At 32.1% G+C, this 16,845-nt stretch overlaps 1 protein-coding gene across 3 annotated transcripts in view; it reads left to right on the top strand.

The window, feature by feature from the left end:
* The window catches only part of LOC128548390 (uncharacterized), a 53,286-nt gene that overhangs the window by 21,800 nt on the left and 14,641 nt on the right, over positions 1–16,845 (top strand). For 2 of the 3 annotated variants that reach the window (XM_053523028.1, XM_053523029.1), the window contains 3 exons: positions 1,608–1,661; positions 12,150–12,188; positions 13,010–13,060. In XM_053523028.1, the coding sequence (XP_053379003.1) occupies positions 1,623–1,661; positions 12,150–12,188; positions 13,010–13,060 (129 nt within the window). In that variant the 5' untranslated portion in view covers positions 1,608–1,622. The remainder of the gene's footprint in view (positions 1–1,607; positions 1,662–12,149; positions 12,189–13,009; positions 13,061–16,845) is intronic. The other variant, XM_053523030.1, reaches the window with a different exon arrangement.

Genomic DNA, 16,845 nt, shown 5'->3' with positions numbered 1-16,845 from the left:
CACACACGCACGCACACACACCCGTACGGACAAAGCTATTGCAATACGCCCACATTTGAGGATATAAAAAATGAAAATTATAAGACACAATGAATTTCCTAATTAATTTAAAATATTTTGATTTGAAATTATTATCAATTTCAGCTGCTAAAAGTGTTTGGTATGTACATTCTTTGACTTTTATTATTCCATACCTCATGTTTTTATTTCGATGTAAAGGAGATGTGGAACCAAAAATTGTAGTCCTGTTTTGCGCCATATAACCTTAACTGTGTTGGTGCGCCGTAAAAACCTAAATAAATAAATAAACTGACTTTTATTAATTGGGATTTTATACCATTGATATTAGACAAGTTAAAAGAGTGCACCAAACATCGTTATGGTCCATAAAGTGGGTCAAAAGAGCAATTACTACATTACTAATTACTGTATCAAATTACAATATCATATACCTCTATATAATAATTTTAATACATCAATAGATCATTGTTAAACCATCCGATCTTAAATAAACACACACTAGACTCGTTGGCTACTTTAATTGGGACTATTTTGACATGTGTGCCTAACCTTGTTGAACATCCGGTATTAAATTAATACGCGCAAGACACTCTAAAAATATTACTTTGACATGTTTTAATATTCATGCATTTAGGGATAGGAAAGATAATTATAACAATCAAGGTCATCTAAATTTAGGTCTTCACGGAGATAAGAGCATAAAAAATAATGTTTATTCTGTAGTTGTTTCTAAATTTATTTAGATAAAGTTGTTTACTTAAACATTATATGTACCATTTTATTTACTCTTTTAAACCATTGTGAATTATGGTTTTATAACTTGCATTATTTTTCTTCATTAAACATCAATTTTATATTCATTGTTTGCTCATTTAGTTCCACTGTTGCCCCGTCGATGGCCCGACCTTCAATGTCGCGATCAAGCGCATAATCGAATATACAAGTCAGATATGTATACTTCATGGATCTAAAATAAATCGGCGACGATCTTCTAAAAGTAAATCCACCGCGTCATAAAGAGAATCCAACATGGTTGCCGCGCAAGCAAGCGTATTAGATTCTTTTCTTATATGCAAATGAGTTATTAATAATAGCAAAACAAAATGACTGCTGCTCACCTGCTATGATGTCATTATCGCGCATGCACAGTCTCAAACTAAACTGCTTGTTTGAATGATGAAATGAAGTAGAAGTTTGTTTAGTTTGTTTTCTTGTTTCAGACCTTTCTTTCCGAACATTTTATCAATTTTAACTTTTCCCGAATTTCTCAATAGTACTAATTTGCCACACTAAACACAGGCAGAGGACGAATTACGTATTGTCGCAGTAAAATCGAAAGAACAAATAAAGCTTCCTTTGATTTGCATTTAATTTGACAATGAAAAGTATTATGCCGTCCAAATAAACCATCATAGCTGACCTCTTGAAACGATCTAACAGACATTCTTTCTGAAGTTTCGAGACTTCTTTTGATACCAGTTCAAAACTTTATTAAAATCGCATACATTGTATTCTGTTTTTGTTTTTGAGAAAGGTTTTCGAAAGCGAATATAGTTTTATATGAAAATAACTTGTCTCTCTTTCAGGAATTATCTAAATGCATGTTCTTCTGCGCGTGCTGCACGTTTTTTCCATTCAAGGTAAGAATGCATTTCATGCTAATATTTTAATGATGTCATAACAATATTGATTCATATTAAAAAGCAAGGACTGTAAGAAAACAGCAACGCCAATTGAATGAATATTAAAGCCGAAAGATGCATAATTTTGTAAAATTGCAAAACAGGGTTATGGAACCAGTACAATGCATATCAGCTTAAGACAATGAACAATAGTGTGAAGTTACAATCCATTCCCGTTAGAGGGTACTGAAATACCAGCTTACATACAAAACCTTAACAGAAAAACTGCAAAGTCAAAAAAGGGGAATAATTTTATAAAAATGCTAAGAAGCGTTATGGAACCTGTGCACTGCATGTCAGATCATGACAGTGAACAAGCGTATGAAGTTTCAATCCATTCCCATTAGTGGGTACTGAGATACCAGCTTACATATAAAAACTTATCCAAAAACTGCTCAGTCGGAAAAGAGGCATAACTTTGTAAAAATGTAAAGTAGAGTTATGGAACCTGTGCATTGCACGTCAAATCATCACTGTGAACAACTGTGTGAATTTTCAATCTATTCCCATTAGTGGGCATTGTGATACCAACTTACTTATAAAACCTTTACCAAGTATTTCTAAGTCGAAAATGGGGCAATCTTTTGTAAATTGGCAAAACAAAGTTATGGAACATGTGCATGTAAAATAAAAAAAAATGGAAAACCACAGGTCGCCCAACACGACATAAACGAAAATGTTGCAGGTTCGGTTTGATTGAGGCTGTTGATCAAAGTTGGTTTATCGCAGTGAAAAAGTGTGTGAAGTTTCAATCCATTCCCACAAGTGATTACTGAGAAACCTGCTCCCATACAAAAATTTAACCAAATCGGGACGCCTATGCGGACGCGGACGCATGAATGAGTCCAATAGCCCTACCTATTCTTATAAAAAAACTTCAAAAGAATTTATGCTCTTTGATCATGAAATAAATATGGATCTAAATGAGAAAACATGATAATAACTTTAAACCTTAACGAAAGGTCTTACACATTCTTGCACACCGGACTGGCGTTTCCGGTGATTTTACCTATGTCGACAAAACCCATCTGGCCCCGCGAAAAACATCAGGTAACTTGATAATTTCTCTCCATGAGTTGATCTTGACCTAATGACCTACTTTCACATTTCTGTAGCTACAGACTTCAAATTTGGACCACGTGCATAGGTTTGTGTACCGAAATAAACTTTGAACTTGACACTGACATTGACCTAGTGACATACTTTCACATTTAAAAGGAAAAGGCTTCAAATTTGGACCAAATGCATAGTTTTGTGTTCCGAAATGAAATTTGACCTTGATTTTGACCTAGTGACCTACCTTAACATTTCTCCAGCTAAAGCTTTCAAATTTGGACAACATTCATAGTTTTGTGTACCAAAATGAACTTTGACCTTGATCTTGACCTAGTGACCTACATTCTACTTTCACATTTCTGTAGCTACACCCTTTTAATTCGGACCACGTGCATAAGTTTGTGTACCGAAATAGACTTTGAGCTTGACATTGAACTAGTAATCTACTTTCACATTTTTTAAGGTACAGCCTTCAAATTTGGACCACATGCATAGTTTTGTGTACCGAATGAACTTTGACCTTGATCTTGAACTAGTGACCTACTTCCACATTTCTGTAGCTACAGCGTTCAAATTTGGACCACATGCTTAATTTTGTCTTCCGAAATGAAATTAGACCTGGTCAAAACGGCAATTTCGTGGGGATATGAACTCGTGGATTTTAACTTTTAAACATGAAATGAATGGGAATTTTACAGATTTGTTGGGATTAAATTTCGTGGATTGACTCAACCACGAAATCAACGAACATAAGTCCCCCACGAATAGTAATGATTTCACAGTATTATTAAAGTTCTCCGATGTAACTATTAATGTCTGTCTGACTGTATGAACCGTTATCAAAGAAAAATCAAAGTATTTATCCTTCCATTTCTTACCATTATTATAAGTTAAACATAATTGTTCGTGATCATATTTTATTTTTTTAATCTAAGCTTACAGCATATAATTGTCTTTTATCTAAGACAAGGAGACGACCAAGTTTAACAATAAATTCACTTCGTGTATTTTTCTTATCTTTTGTTTTGGCTTTTTCAGTCGAAAGAATTACATTTTTGTTCCTTTTATATTATTATTGAAAATAATTTGGGGTTGTTTTTTTTTTGTAAATATTTTCACGTTTTCAGCTGTAAGTACATTTTCTTTCAAAATATTATCAATAAGAACACCGCCTTGAGTTTTTAAGTCTTTATTGATATTACCAGATTAAAACGATCCCCATACTGACTCAAGTTGATTTAAACTTCTACAAACTCGATATCACAGTTACGGTATTCTTTAACTATGTGTCGATATTATGAAGAACCACCATTATCTGACAAACCAATTAACTCGGTTAATTCTTTGAACACTGCATTTAATTTATCTTATTATGTTTTACTTTTATTACATATTTTTTGTTATTAAATCAATAATGTCATTGTCTACTTTTCTTAAAAAAATACAGATTCACCGGACACACACAATCTAGCAATAAAGTTAAACTACCTTAGTAACGTGGGTACATCAATTGATAAGTTACCACTAGGTACCACTACTTGTTATTTTATATGAATATTTGCTTGGTTGAAATTTATTTCCTTAAAGATCTTTCCATACGTAGTAGCCGTACCGAGAATCTGATTTAATTGATACTTATACTATATTAATTCAGTTTGCTGTTTCATTGCTTTATTTCCTTCTTTATTTTGTTTCGGTTTTCACTGCCATTCCATTTTTATTCAGTCATTTTTGTTTTGTTTTTTTAACAATTGGGCCATCCAGCTTTAGGATATTTTTATTTCAACCATCTGTAGTTTCTACCATACCGTGATATTTATACACTTTTCCAGCCTTTCTTTTCTATTTACTAATACAATCTACCTTAAAGAAGTAGGTTACCTTGTTACCAGGGTAAATTCAAATTAGTTGAATCTCAGCGATTTTTTGTATTTCGTGTAATTTAATGTTTTAACTGCTACAAACTCAGTTCCGTTTATCTCTGTCCCTTCAAGTACATTTTTTATCAAGGTTTGAAGTACATGACCCTCTTAAGGTATTTTATATTGATAAAAGAAGAACAATACGGATATTTAACATTTTTCAGTGTATTTTGGTTTCATTGTTATCCTTAGAAGTCGGCATAATTAATAGTTTTACTGGTATGCGCATTAGCTTTCTAATAAAAGCTTAAAATGTATATGTCGCGGGGCTCGTGTTTCCATGGTAACGCATTTTCTCTCATTTTTAAACAGTTATGTATGAATACGAGTTTTTCGACGGCTTCAGTGCCATTCTGTTATTGACAAACTTGGAATATTTGCGTAATATGATTAGCAAAATACCAAGAACTTTACATGGTACTATGTTTGTCCTAAAGTTGAGTGTAACCATGGCAACAGAGATGTTTAAAATAGCTTATACGTTGCTTTTTATCGTAATTTCTTATACAAAAATATTATGTAAAATTATCTTTCTTGTTAATATAGCTTTAAAACATCTTATTTCTAACGTAAGTAATATTTTCATATGAGTTGCATTTATTCAAACAAATTTCACAGCTTAAAATATTTATAGCAGTGCCCCTCGTCTGACATTTTTACTGAAAATTCGTTCTGCATGTTGCTATTATTCTGATGGATATTGTTGAAATGAAAATGAAAAGTCGAAGCTGTGTTCCTTAAATAGACCAGTGTCGACGCTTTTGAATTTTACAATAAGACATATAGGTCACGGGCTTCGTTTCCATGGTAACATCAATTTAATTCAAGACACCACAATTTTATACTGAAATTTGAACAATTTTAGAGCTTAGTTTTAGTGTTTAACAAATCAAACTGTCCGATTTTTATTTGTAAATGGCCGTAATAAGTTATCTTTCACCCAACTATATTCTTAATCATATCAGTTACCATCATCCATTTTCTTACAATCCGCATAACATTTCAATATAATAACATAAAAGCAGCAAAATATTAATCATTATTCAAAGCAAAAGACTAATAAAAAGTATTTCAGCGAATAATGCTTGTTTATAAATAGTTCAAATAAAGAAAATGCACAGAATAACGTACTTTCAAAATAAAAGCTATTAATTTTGCGCGGTAACTGACACGTAATGCCATTACGTCAATGACGTCATTTTAAGGCAACAATGTTTTGAAGCGTTTCCGCGGCAATTTACTCATCATTTCTGCAATATTAAAACATTAAACATAAGATCGGAGGTAGTTCATGATTTATTTCCAGAATAATGGATATACAAACACATTTAGTTTGTCGTAAACGTCGTCATAAATCGTCACGTTAGCTTCCGGTTGGACATGCGCAACAAATATCAAGGTAACCTACCTCCTTAAATGTCATATTTCTATGTTAACTTAATCTAATTCAATATGAGATTACTTTTTTGTATACAAATCATATATGGAAACAATTAATTATGAAAAAGCAATAAACCTGATTTTAAGCAAATGCATGTATATGATTTTATGCCAGATTCATGTCTTGGAATGCTAATATGCGGATGTTCGGGGTCAGGCAAAGCAAATAAACTTATTCTAATTTAATTTATTTATATAATGCGAGTTCTAAATGCACAAGTGAAATAAGCACCAGATAGTACAAGCAGAGTTAAATTTTATATTGAACTAAGTGGATATACCTAGCTGGATATGCTACTGAGCAACAATACAAAAGTTTTAAAATTTTAAAGTGAAATAGAACAAAACTTCTATAAAAACAAAGAACTAGACAACAAAATAAACAGACCGTTAGATATTGTTAACAATGAAATAGTTTATATGGGAAACTAACATAAGCCCAGTGACAAAAGGACTTGTGTTAACAAAGTTCAAAGTATGACAGAAGATCAAAATCTTCTAGACCTTTGAATTTTTATAGAAACAGAAACAAACAATATTGAAGAATTAACAAAGATGAAGAATTAACAAAAGATATAAATACAATGAAAAAGTAATACTAGTAGTTGAGATAAAAGGTAGAATTGAAAGAGAAATAAAAATTTCGTCTAACGCAATATATGAACTTGAAAAGAAATCTGATATGTAAGGGAATAAGAATAGTATGATTAAACATGAAGAACTCAAAGGCAAGACTGCTGAAGCTGATAAAAAGTTACAAAATATGTATAAGATAGAAATCAATAAGGAAATGAATAAAATTGATACTGATAAATAAAAAAGAATCATTAGTTGTTAAATGCATTTTTAGTAACTCTGCAGAATATAAATATGAGTGTAAATTTTAAAGCAGCTTCACAGAGAGGTAATGGACATGAAACAGTATTAAATGACTGTATTGAAAACTGGAACAATACATTAGAAAGTTTTGACATTGAACGATAAATTAGAAGGTTTTAAGACACAACTCGACGTCTTGATAAACATTGACGATGGACGTCACAATGAAATCTACAGTGACTTATTTATGCTAAAACTAACAAAAAGATATCGCTAAATGTTTTGCCAAAATTAAAGAAATTAAATAAAACCTGGATTTTAAAATTAAAAAGACAGCCAAGAATGGTGAGGCAGTAAAATCTGTTCCGAATCAAAACCAATAAAGTTAAAACAAAAATTACTGTCCACAATTTGACTGTTTTTATGCTGTCGCAACAAAACAAAATTGACGGTTTGGAATTCATAAATTTAATGAAAAAAATACAGAAGATGAGGAATAAATAATTGAAATCAATCTCATCGCTGGCACTGGAAGAGATTATCTCCCTTTTGTTTTTACTGTGGATCCGGATATAAGCGAATTTGAAAATACTTCAGCAGACAAAGTAGGAAGTAAATAACGAAAAACATTTAATTGAACAAAAACGGTTGTTTTTAAGTGTTACCATTAGCGTATGTCCACGGTGCAAAGAAAAAATACTGTAGAACTTTGCAGTTATGTTACTACTTATATAACCAAATAAATTAAATGATGTTGTTTCGTGTACTTTTTATATTTTTAAACTATTTTGGGCCCGCCCGCTTAGCTCAGTAGGTAAGAGCGTTGGTCTACGGATCGCGGGGTCGTGAGTTCGATCCTCGGGCGGGGCGTATGTTCTCCGTGACTATTTGATAAACGACATTGTGTCTGAAATCATTAGTCCTCCACCTCTGATTCATGTGGGGAAGTTGGCAGTTACTTGCGGAGAACAGGTTTGTACTGGTACAGAATCCAGGAACACTGGTTAGGTTAACTGCCCGCCGTTACATGACTGAAATACTGTTGAAAAACGGCGTTAAACCCAAAACAAACAAAAACAAAACAAATAAACTATTTTGGGTGTTAATAAATAATTTGAAAGTTAAATGACACCATCTAAAACATTCATTGTCACCGTTCTTTATATCTGTTAATCCTTTTCTATGACTTATTGAGGTAATTGTAAACGACTTGAAGCGGCTAGGGGACTATATTTACATCTATGTGTGTAATGTGTATTCATTAAATGCTTGGCTTTAAGTGTTGGTTTTTTTTTATTTCGAGAAATTATATATCAAAATATAGATACAATTGTAACTTATCATTTTTCATCTACTTGTGACAATTACATACCCTATTTGTACTAAACAACCACAAATCTATTCAAATAGACCTTTATTTAAAAGGTAAGGGTATGTTACATTTTCTTATTTAGCAATCGCATGTTCTTAAATTTCATCACTATACATTTGTTCAAGTTTAGATTTTATAATGTTTCTATGTTTTCCTATGTTCAATGTTACTAAAGGAAACCCAGCTATTACATTTCTCACTGTAACATTTCCATTTTAGTAAGGCCTGCTTTTCTTACAGTCTCGTTTTATAACTTTTTCTTTTCCATTCTAAAAAATTCTTGTTCAGTAGGCAAAAGTTCTTGTACATAGAATGCACCTTCAACTAATTCAATATTTAAATACATGGTATATGTTCTTGGGTTTGTCTTTCAATTTCCATTAATAACAGATATTCTTAATCCTGTTCGATGTTTAACCTTTTTCAAAATTTCAAAATACCGCTTAATTTTGCTCAAATGGACTCGGTTTCCAATTTTATATTTTGGCTTACCTTTTTATATAAATCAAAATAAACGGTGCCTTGAATGGTTTCAGTCGGTGTCATTTCAATACTAATATGCTCTTCGTTGTAATATGTATCAACGCTAGCCTGTAAATTATTTTAATAAATATAAGTATTGTTTGCTGTAAATACTTTACATGATTGTTGTTTCTCTCTAGCTACCGCCATTCTCTTATTAAATGTGTATCTATTTTAGTTTTATCTGAAAATACTCGGGAAAGTTTATCATAAAATTCGTTTCCTTCATCTGTCTTCCTTTTGAAATAATTTTATCAAAGGCATCTGTAAAAGATTCAGGTTTATTTTTAGTGGTATACCCAAAGTATAATTACTAGAAATATATTCGTAGTTGTTAAATAGTTTATACCTGTATAACTGTTCCTAACAACGCTTGCGTGTCAACTTTCTATTTATACTTGGCGTTTTGGAAATTTAACCGGTTTATGCAATTCGTTTGCTAATTCACTGCTTCAGTTTATAACAGGGGATTGAGGTATCAGTTTTTGAAGGTTTCCCACTTTTTCCGTTTTTGTGCCAACTGTACTACATTCACAACAAAAGCCATGGTCCATACATACTGCGTCTAGTTCATTAACAGGAGGTCCGTTATGTTACAGGGATCACAATATTTATATCCGGGAAGCTTTAAACATGGCTTTACGAATATCAGTTGCGCCTCCTGTACACTTTTGTTTTTATATTACCGCGAGATGCACATATTTCTGCTCAAACGACTTAAGAGCGTAACAGAAATTGTAGATGGTAGAATTTTATGATGAAAAATTCAAAGTTACTGTTGCAGGATTCGAACCCGGGTCGCAAGGGTGGAAGTGCTGTTTATAAGGGCCACGCCAACCTAAACAAATACATACAAGTGCTCCTACCACTAAGCCAAAGCGACGACTCCCTGACGCAGTTGTCAGAGAGTGGTTTTAAACTTGAGGCTATACGTAAGCGACCGTAACACTGTTAACACCTATTTGCTGCTTTTTTAGCTCACTGGTGAGGTATTGTGACAGGTCATTGTCCGGCGTCGTTCGTCGTCGGTAAACATTTGCCTTTTAAACACTCTAGAGGCAACAGTTGTGACCCAATCTTTATGAAACTTGGTCGGAATGCATGTCTTAATGATATCTAGGTCAAATTGGAAACCGGGTGATGTGGGGTCAAAAACTAGGCCAGTCGGCCAGATCAGAAGAAAATCTTGTTTACATGCTAGCGTCCACAATTTAAATTTGAAACTCATGTGAATTGGTCAGAACGTTTGCCTTGATGACCTATACGTTATGTTTGAACCTGGGTCATGTGGGAACAAAAACTAGGTAACTCGGTCAAATCAAAGTAAAAGCTTGTTAACACTCTAGAGGCCATAGATGTAATCTTGGTCAAATTGTTTGTCATCATGATCTCTAGGTAAAGTTTGAAACTGGGTTACGTAGGGTTAAAAACTAGGTCAGAAGACTAGATCAAACGAAAATCTATTAACACTCTTGAGTCCACAGTTTAAGTTTGAAACGACACGAAACTCATGAGAATTAGTCAGAACGTTGTATTGATGGAATCTAGGTCAAATTTGAATATGAGTCATCTGGAGTCAAAAACCAGAACTTTGATCAGAATGATTTTCTTGGTGAAATCTAGGTAAAATAAGAATCTAGGGTAAAAAACTATAGGTAACCTGTTCAAATCAAAGAAAAACCTTGTGTATGCAATAGGGGCTGCATTTCTCACTTGATGTGCATGAAACTTGGTCAGACCGTTTGTCTCCATGAAATCTCAAACGAGTTTTTATCTGGGTCACATGGGGTCAAAAGCAAAGCTTGTTTACACTCTAGGGGTTACACTTTAATAATGTCGTCAAAAAATTTGGTCAGAATATTTTTATTATGAAGTACTGGAGGATTTCAAATCCAGGTCATGTGAGGTCCAAACTAGGTCACTAGATAAAATAAAAGGAAAAGCTTGTTTACACTCTAGACGCATTATTTGCTCGAATCTTCCTGAAACTGTCAGAATGTTTGGTTTTATAAAATCTTGGACTGGTTCTAATCTTGGTCATGTGGTGTCATAAACCAGGTCACTAGGTCAAATCAAAGAAAATGCTTGACTACACCCAAGGGGCCGTATTTTTGGTCCAATCTTAATGAAAACTGGTCAGAATATTAGACTCCACACAATCGCTAGGTATAACATGTTTACACTGTTATGGTATTTTATTTAGGCGAGCGCCCCAGGGACATCTTGGCCCTCTTGCTGTTATGTATAGAGGATTTAATTTACAAGTGAATTTTCTTTTTTTTCACAATACATTTTAATCTGAGTATTACTCATTATCTGTATTCAAAATACTAATTTAATACAAATAATATATTCGTAAGTTACTGCCAGTTTGCGTTCATGGCAAACAAAATTGGTCCAACCTTCTTTCAAGTTTAAAATGAGAACAAAATTATCATTAAAATAAAACTGGTCAAATGTGTGCCTAAACCGCCATTATCTATTCTATTTATCTATAAAATAGAATTTATTACTGTAATGTTTTTAGAAAATACACATATTTTCTGGAAAGTTTTTAATGTTATCGCAATAGCTACTTAGCAGAAATGTGCAACCATATTTACCTATGAGTCTAGTTTGAAACGGTATCTTGAGAGAAAAACTCTGTTTACATTGATATTATATCTAAACGGAGTTGAATGTATCTTGAGTTGAATAAATTTTGAGTTAGATATATCTTGAGGTGAAGATATCTCAAGTTGAACATATCTAAAATCTGAACATATCTAACAGTTGAACTTAAAAACTGAACATAACATGGATTTGAACGTATTTTGAATTGAATTTGTCGTAAAAGCTGACATATCACGAATCATGAAAGTTGAATAGTTTTTACCAATATTACAGAAGTTGAGATTGACAATATATCTTAGAGATGAATTGTACCTGTTTTACTGTATTCTTCAAAACTAAAATTCATAGCTCACTTAAACCAAACCTGCAGGAAAAGAAATATGAAACTTTCTGGGTCCTGTTTAGTTATAAAGAGATCCATTTTGACATGTGCGCTGTTATGAAACAGATGAAATTTTATCAGTTTAGCTACCTCTTCCATTCTCTCCATCCCAGTTTCAGTACCTTTATCACTTTGATTTAGAAAAGAAAGTAAGAAAACTTTAAAATAAGTAAGCTGTCCAAAAGAGTCGAAATCGCTTGTCTGTTAGGAAGTAATATACATCCGGTCTGTTATTTGTATATTATATTGCTGTACATCAGCCGATTAATCATGTTAGAAATGTTGAAAAGTATACTATAAAAGAGAGTTTTCTTTTGCAGTGTGTTTGGCGTTGCCTACAATTGATTAGGACCCAAGTGGTAATTATATACGTTTATTTTGTTGTATTCATAAATAATAAAGAACAATTTTATCAATCCATGTGACCTTTGTAAACAAGGTATTCATTTACACTACTATTGGTGACCATTATGCTTTAGATCAGTAGTGTGACATGCATTCAGACTTACTCATTTATTTCAAATATTCGACGAACTTCCCTTTATCCATCTGTTGTATAGTCTTGCACTGAGAGTTTTAATATGTATGGCTTAAAGTTCCAGTGATGACCCCATTTAATTTCGTTCAGCCTTTGTGATTAGATTACAACGCATCTGAACTCAAAATTGTGCTTTATTTATGACCCAGTTTATTTACATGGATTGTAAGCTGTTAAGCAGTACAATTGCAATGTTATATAGTGAACAAAGAAAATTAACGAATCAACTTTGATTTGAAATAAACTTGCGTAAAGAATATGAGCAATCAACTGAAGATTTTACGCATTTACTTTGGTACTTTGAATATGAACATAACTTGTCTGAATGATTAAAGGAAGGAGAATATTGTTTTGTTTGCTTTCTTGTTCTTTCCCAATAGTTTTCAATTTGTCGTTAACCGTTTCCAGAATATTTTCAGTAGAACTAACTTTTTCCTTTCATTTACATTGATTTGACAATTAATAGTGTTATGTCGTCCAACTAAAACAATAAAAAGCTGGTATCCTGAAACCAACCAATATACTTTCGACTGAGACTTCTTTTGATACCAAATTCCAAAATTTATTAAAATCGTATTAATTTCCTTTTAAACAATAATATTGTGCTAATGATAATATTAAAACAACTGATCTTTCTTTCAGACATCTGAATACATGTTGTTCTGTGTGTGCTGCACATTTTATCCATTTACGGTAAGAATGCATTGGATACTAATATTTTAAAGATGTCATAATAATATTGATTCATATTAAAAAAAAAACTACAAAAAATTATGATGCAAGATTTCTTTATGTGAATCGAAATGATTTCAGTAAATCAGAAGTCTAATGAAGGTTTATATTCTCTCCTTTAATCCTGTAACAATGTAAAATGTAGATTTTAGCGAAACGTTTCACATATTCAAATGCACCTGTTGAAAGTATATTGTTTAGAACTATTTTAAACCGCTTCGACAAAATTTTAGTTATTTAGACAATAGCCTTGTTCCTCATGATACCGAGGTACTTAATGGAAATAATGTAACATTAAACAAAAATTGCATAAAAGATGAAAAAACTGCTTTGAAATTAAGAACACATATATCAGAGAAATGTTCTAACGTAATAATTTAAGGCAGAACATTAAAGAAGAAATTAGTCCATTTCTTTCAAAATCAACTTCAAAATAAATGATGTGATTTGTTTAGAAGGTTTAATTGTAAAAGAAATTCGGGTAACTATTTACAGTGTGACAATTTTACGAGCTTATAGTTCTCGGGAACGCTTACCATAACTATATGCTAATGTATTAATACCGTTGTCAAAAGTGAATCTTGCATCATCTCAACAATGCATGACAAAGACGTTTTGTTAACAACAGAACTGAAAAGATCATGCTTATTAACACAAATACATTTACAGGTGTGGTTACTTTGTATTTCATTTAACGAAATCTTTTCTGTAATTCTGCTGCTTTCTTTACCACTAACATTTTTAACATTACTTTTTTTTCTAATAATATGATTACATTTTACTTCTATAATCACTGTTGTCAATTAAATCATTGTCCATGTAGAATTCCATGGTAATGTGGTATATGCTCATTTAATACCCTTTCTTTAGCATGATTTACAGATATACTTTTACGCTCATGTTTTATGTATAAATTAAAGTAAACAGTGTCTTCGAATGGCTTTAATCGATGTCATTTTTATACCAGTATGCTTGTGTTGCTAAATTTTTCAGCCAATTATCTATTATTATAATGTTATTCATAATAAATAAACCTTAGTATTATTCTTGTAAAGTATTTCTACATTATCCTTTTTAGACTCCTGTTTTATCTCTCTATAGCTACTGCCTTTCCTTCGTTAAATGTGTGATACATATTTATTCTAAATTCAATTAAAATATTTTTTTAAATATTAAAAATCTATTTTCCTTCATCTACTATCAGATGAGATGCTTCTGTAATAGATTCTCTAGTTTGACTTTTAGTGGGAAAAAACAAGCATACTATCTAGAAACATATAGCATAGTTAATAAATGCTATATAGCTCTATTATTCTCCGGAAACGCTTGCATGTAAATTGGGTTAGCTTCTCACTTTTTTTCTCTTTTTTTTGTGCAAAGCCCAAGTTAATATTCATTTTAATTGCTGGTTTTACTACTAAGTATTTTGCTATTTTTTTCTTTCACGGCTACTAAACGCTAGCGCCACCACCAAATTGTGGTGATAAGGAAAAGAGCTATCGACATTTCAGTGGTGCAGCTATCGCCCGTTTCTACTTGTAAACACGGGAGTAAAATTTATATTTTATCTTATATTTTCATTGATATAACTTTTTTCGAAAATCGGAGAATGTAGTTCCGTGTAACAACACTTTTACTACAGGTTGGCTGTAATTTCATTAAAATATTATGCAAACTGTGATGCCAGGAGCTTTTCTCCCGAATTTGACAGTGGCATATTTTCATATAGGCCAGTATTCGAACACCATTCCGATGATTAGACACACTGTATGAACATACCTGCGCATGCAAATGGTGTAGAAATGAATTACACGTATTCCAATACATCAAAGAATTACAAAAACACAGTAAAAAGTGAAAACACGACTATTTTTTGAAAGTGGTGGCGTTATCACTAAAGTGGTGGCGCTATACAGTAGTGGTGGCGCTGTTGTATATGATAAGTAGCTGATATATTCAATTTTAATATATGAAAATGTCTGTCTGCAAGCCACGGAAATTTCTACAATAATCGATGTTATCAACCTATCCCACACTACACCCAAATTACGTTACTCAACAAAATACATGCAGTAACCTCTACATGATCGCAAAATAATCTACATGTATATGGATTCAGATTGTACATCTAAGCTCTACTGATTAATCATATTTAATCGATTGAATTGAAAATGCACTGTACTCACTTTTCAGAAAGAACCTTCAGAATCTTAATATAACAAATAAATTCTACACTTACTTCAAATTATTTCCTGGACACAAATCTTTGTTTGAAATAAGAGTATTGCTACTATTTTTCTTGACCTGAATTTAAAGTACACTTACGTTTGTATTTAAGTAGAATATTTAAAGGTTAGAGATAATTCTAAATTAACATTTTAAACAAAGGAAAATATTTACTTTGACTACAAGAGCCCCAAGGGTCTGTGAGTATTTTGTCCTTTTTTTCTTAGATAGAGAATGTTTCATAAAGATAAATAAACTATGATCGTGTTTTTCTTTCTTTAATAACATAATTCCTTACAGGAAAATTATCAGTTAGAGAATGTTGGTGTTTGTTTTGTTCCGGATGCGTCAGCAGTTCGTATTATTGAATGCTGTAACAGCGCCACCACTACTGTATAGCGCCATCACTAGAGTTATAGCGCCACCACTTTTAAAAATCCTGCTATATTTCTTCTAACCCGAGATTCTATTATTCATGGTGTGTGCGTATATAGTTATTTATCATTTCTACACCATTTGCATGCACAAGTATGTTCTTACAGTGTGTCTATTCATCGGAATGGTGTTCGAATACTGGCCGATATGAAAATGTGCCACTGTCAGATTCGGGAGAAAAGCTCCTGACACCACAATGTGCATACTATTTTAATGAAATCACAGGCAACCTGTAGTAAAAGTGTTGTTACACGGAACTACATTCTCCGATTTTCGAAAAAAGTTCTATCAATAAAAATATAAGATAAAATATAAATTTTACTCCCGTGTTTACAAGTAGAAACGGGCGATAGCTGCACCACGGAAATGTCGATAGCTCTTTTCCTTGTCACCACAATTTGGTGGTGGCGCTAGCGTTTAGTAGCCGTGTCTTTAACTGATCTTGACTGAGTGTTTTATAAATTAGTTACATTTTCTTGTCGCAGTTACTTTTATTTTCACCTGCTAAAAAATTATCTTAGAAGAGAGGATTTATTTGTTTGGTTTGTTTGGATAAGATTCTGAATTTATACTGATTGAATTTAAATTTGACTAGGATAGAACTTGGACTAGTCTTGCATATTAGATTGGACTGTACGGCTAGTTAACATTTTTAAGGTATTTGAATTGTTATTTTTATCATAAACTTTGCAACTGTTTATTGTTGCTATTTTCTTTTTTGTGTTACCTTCAGTACTTGAAGTAACAAGCAAATGTTACCCTTAGACGTAACACTCCATTACTCTTAACAAACTTCGTTTTTATATAACCACACGACGCATATATTGTTGTTAACATCAACTTGAAGATTTTTGTTGTAATGAATTGAGGATTTAAATTATTAGTATTTCTTTTTCCTTTTTACACAGTACATTTTATTCCGAGTATTACTAATTATATATTATCAAAATATTGATTTAATATTAGTTATATATTCTGCTTTCATTGCAGAAAATTTGTCCAACCGGTTTACAAGTTTAAAATTAGAATAAAAATATCACTAGAATAAAAAGGGTCAAATGTGTGCCTATACCGCGACAATTTGG

Source organism: Mercenaria mercenaria, chromosome 14, assembly GCF_021730395.1.
Source record: "Mercenaria mercenaria strain notata chromosome 14, MADL_Memer_1, whole genome shotgun sequence".
Taxonomy (NCBI): Eukaryota; Metazoa; Mollusca; class Bivalvia; order Venerida; family Veneridae; genus Mercenaria; species Mercenaria mercenaria.
Note: the sequence above shows the minus strand (reverse complement) of the source record. Positions and strands in the feature narration are given on the sequence as shown.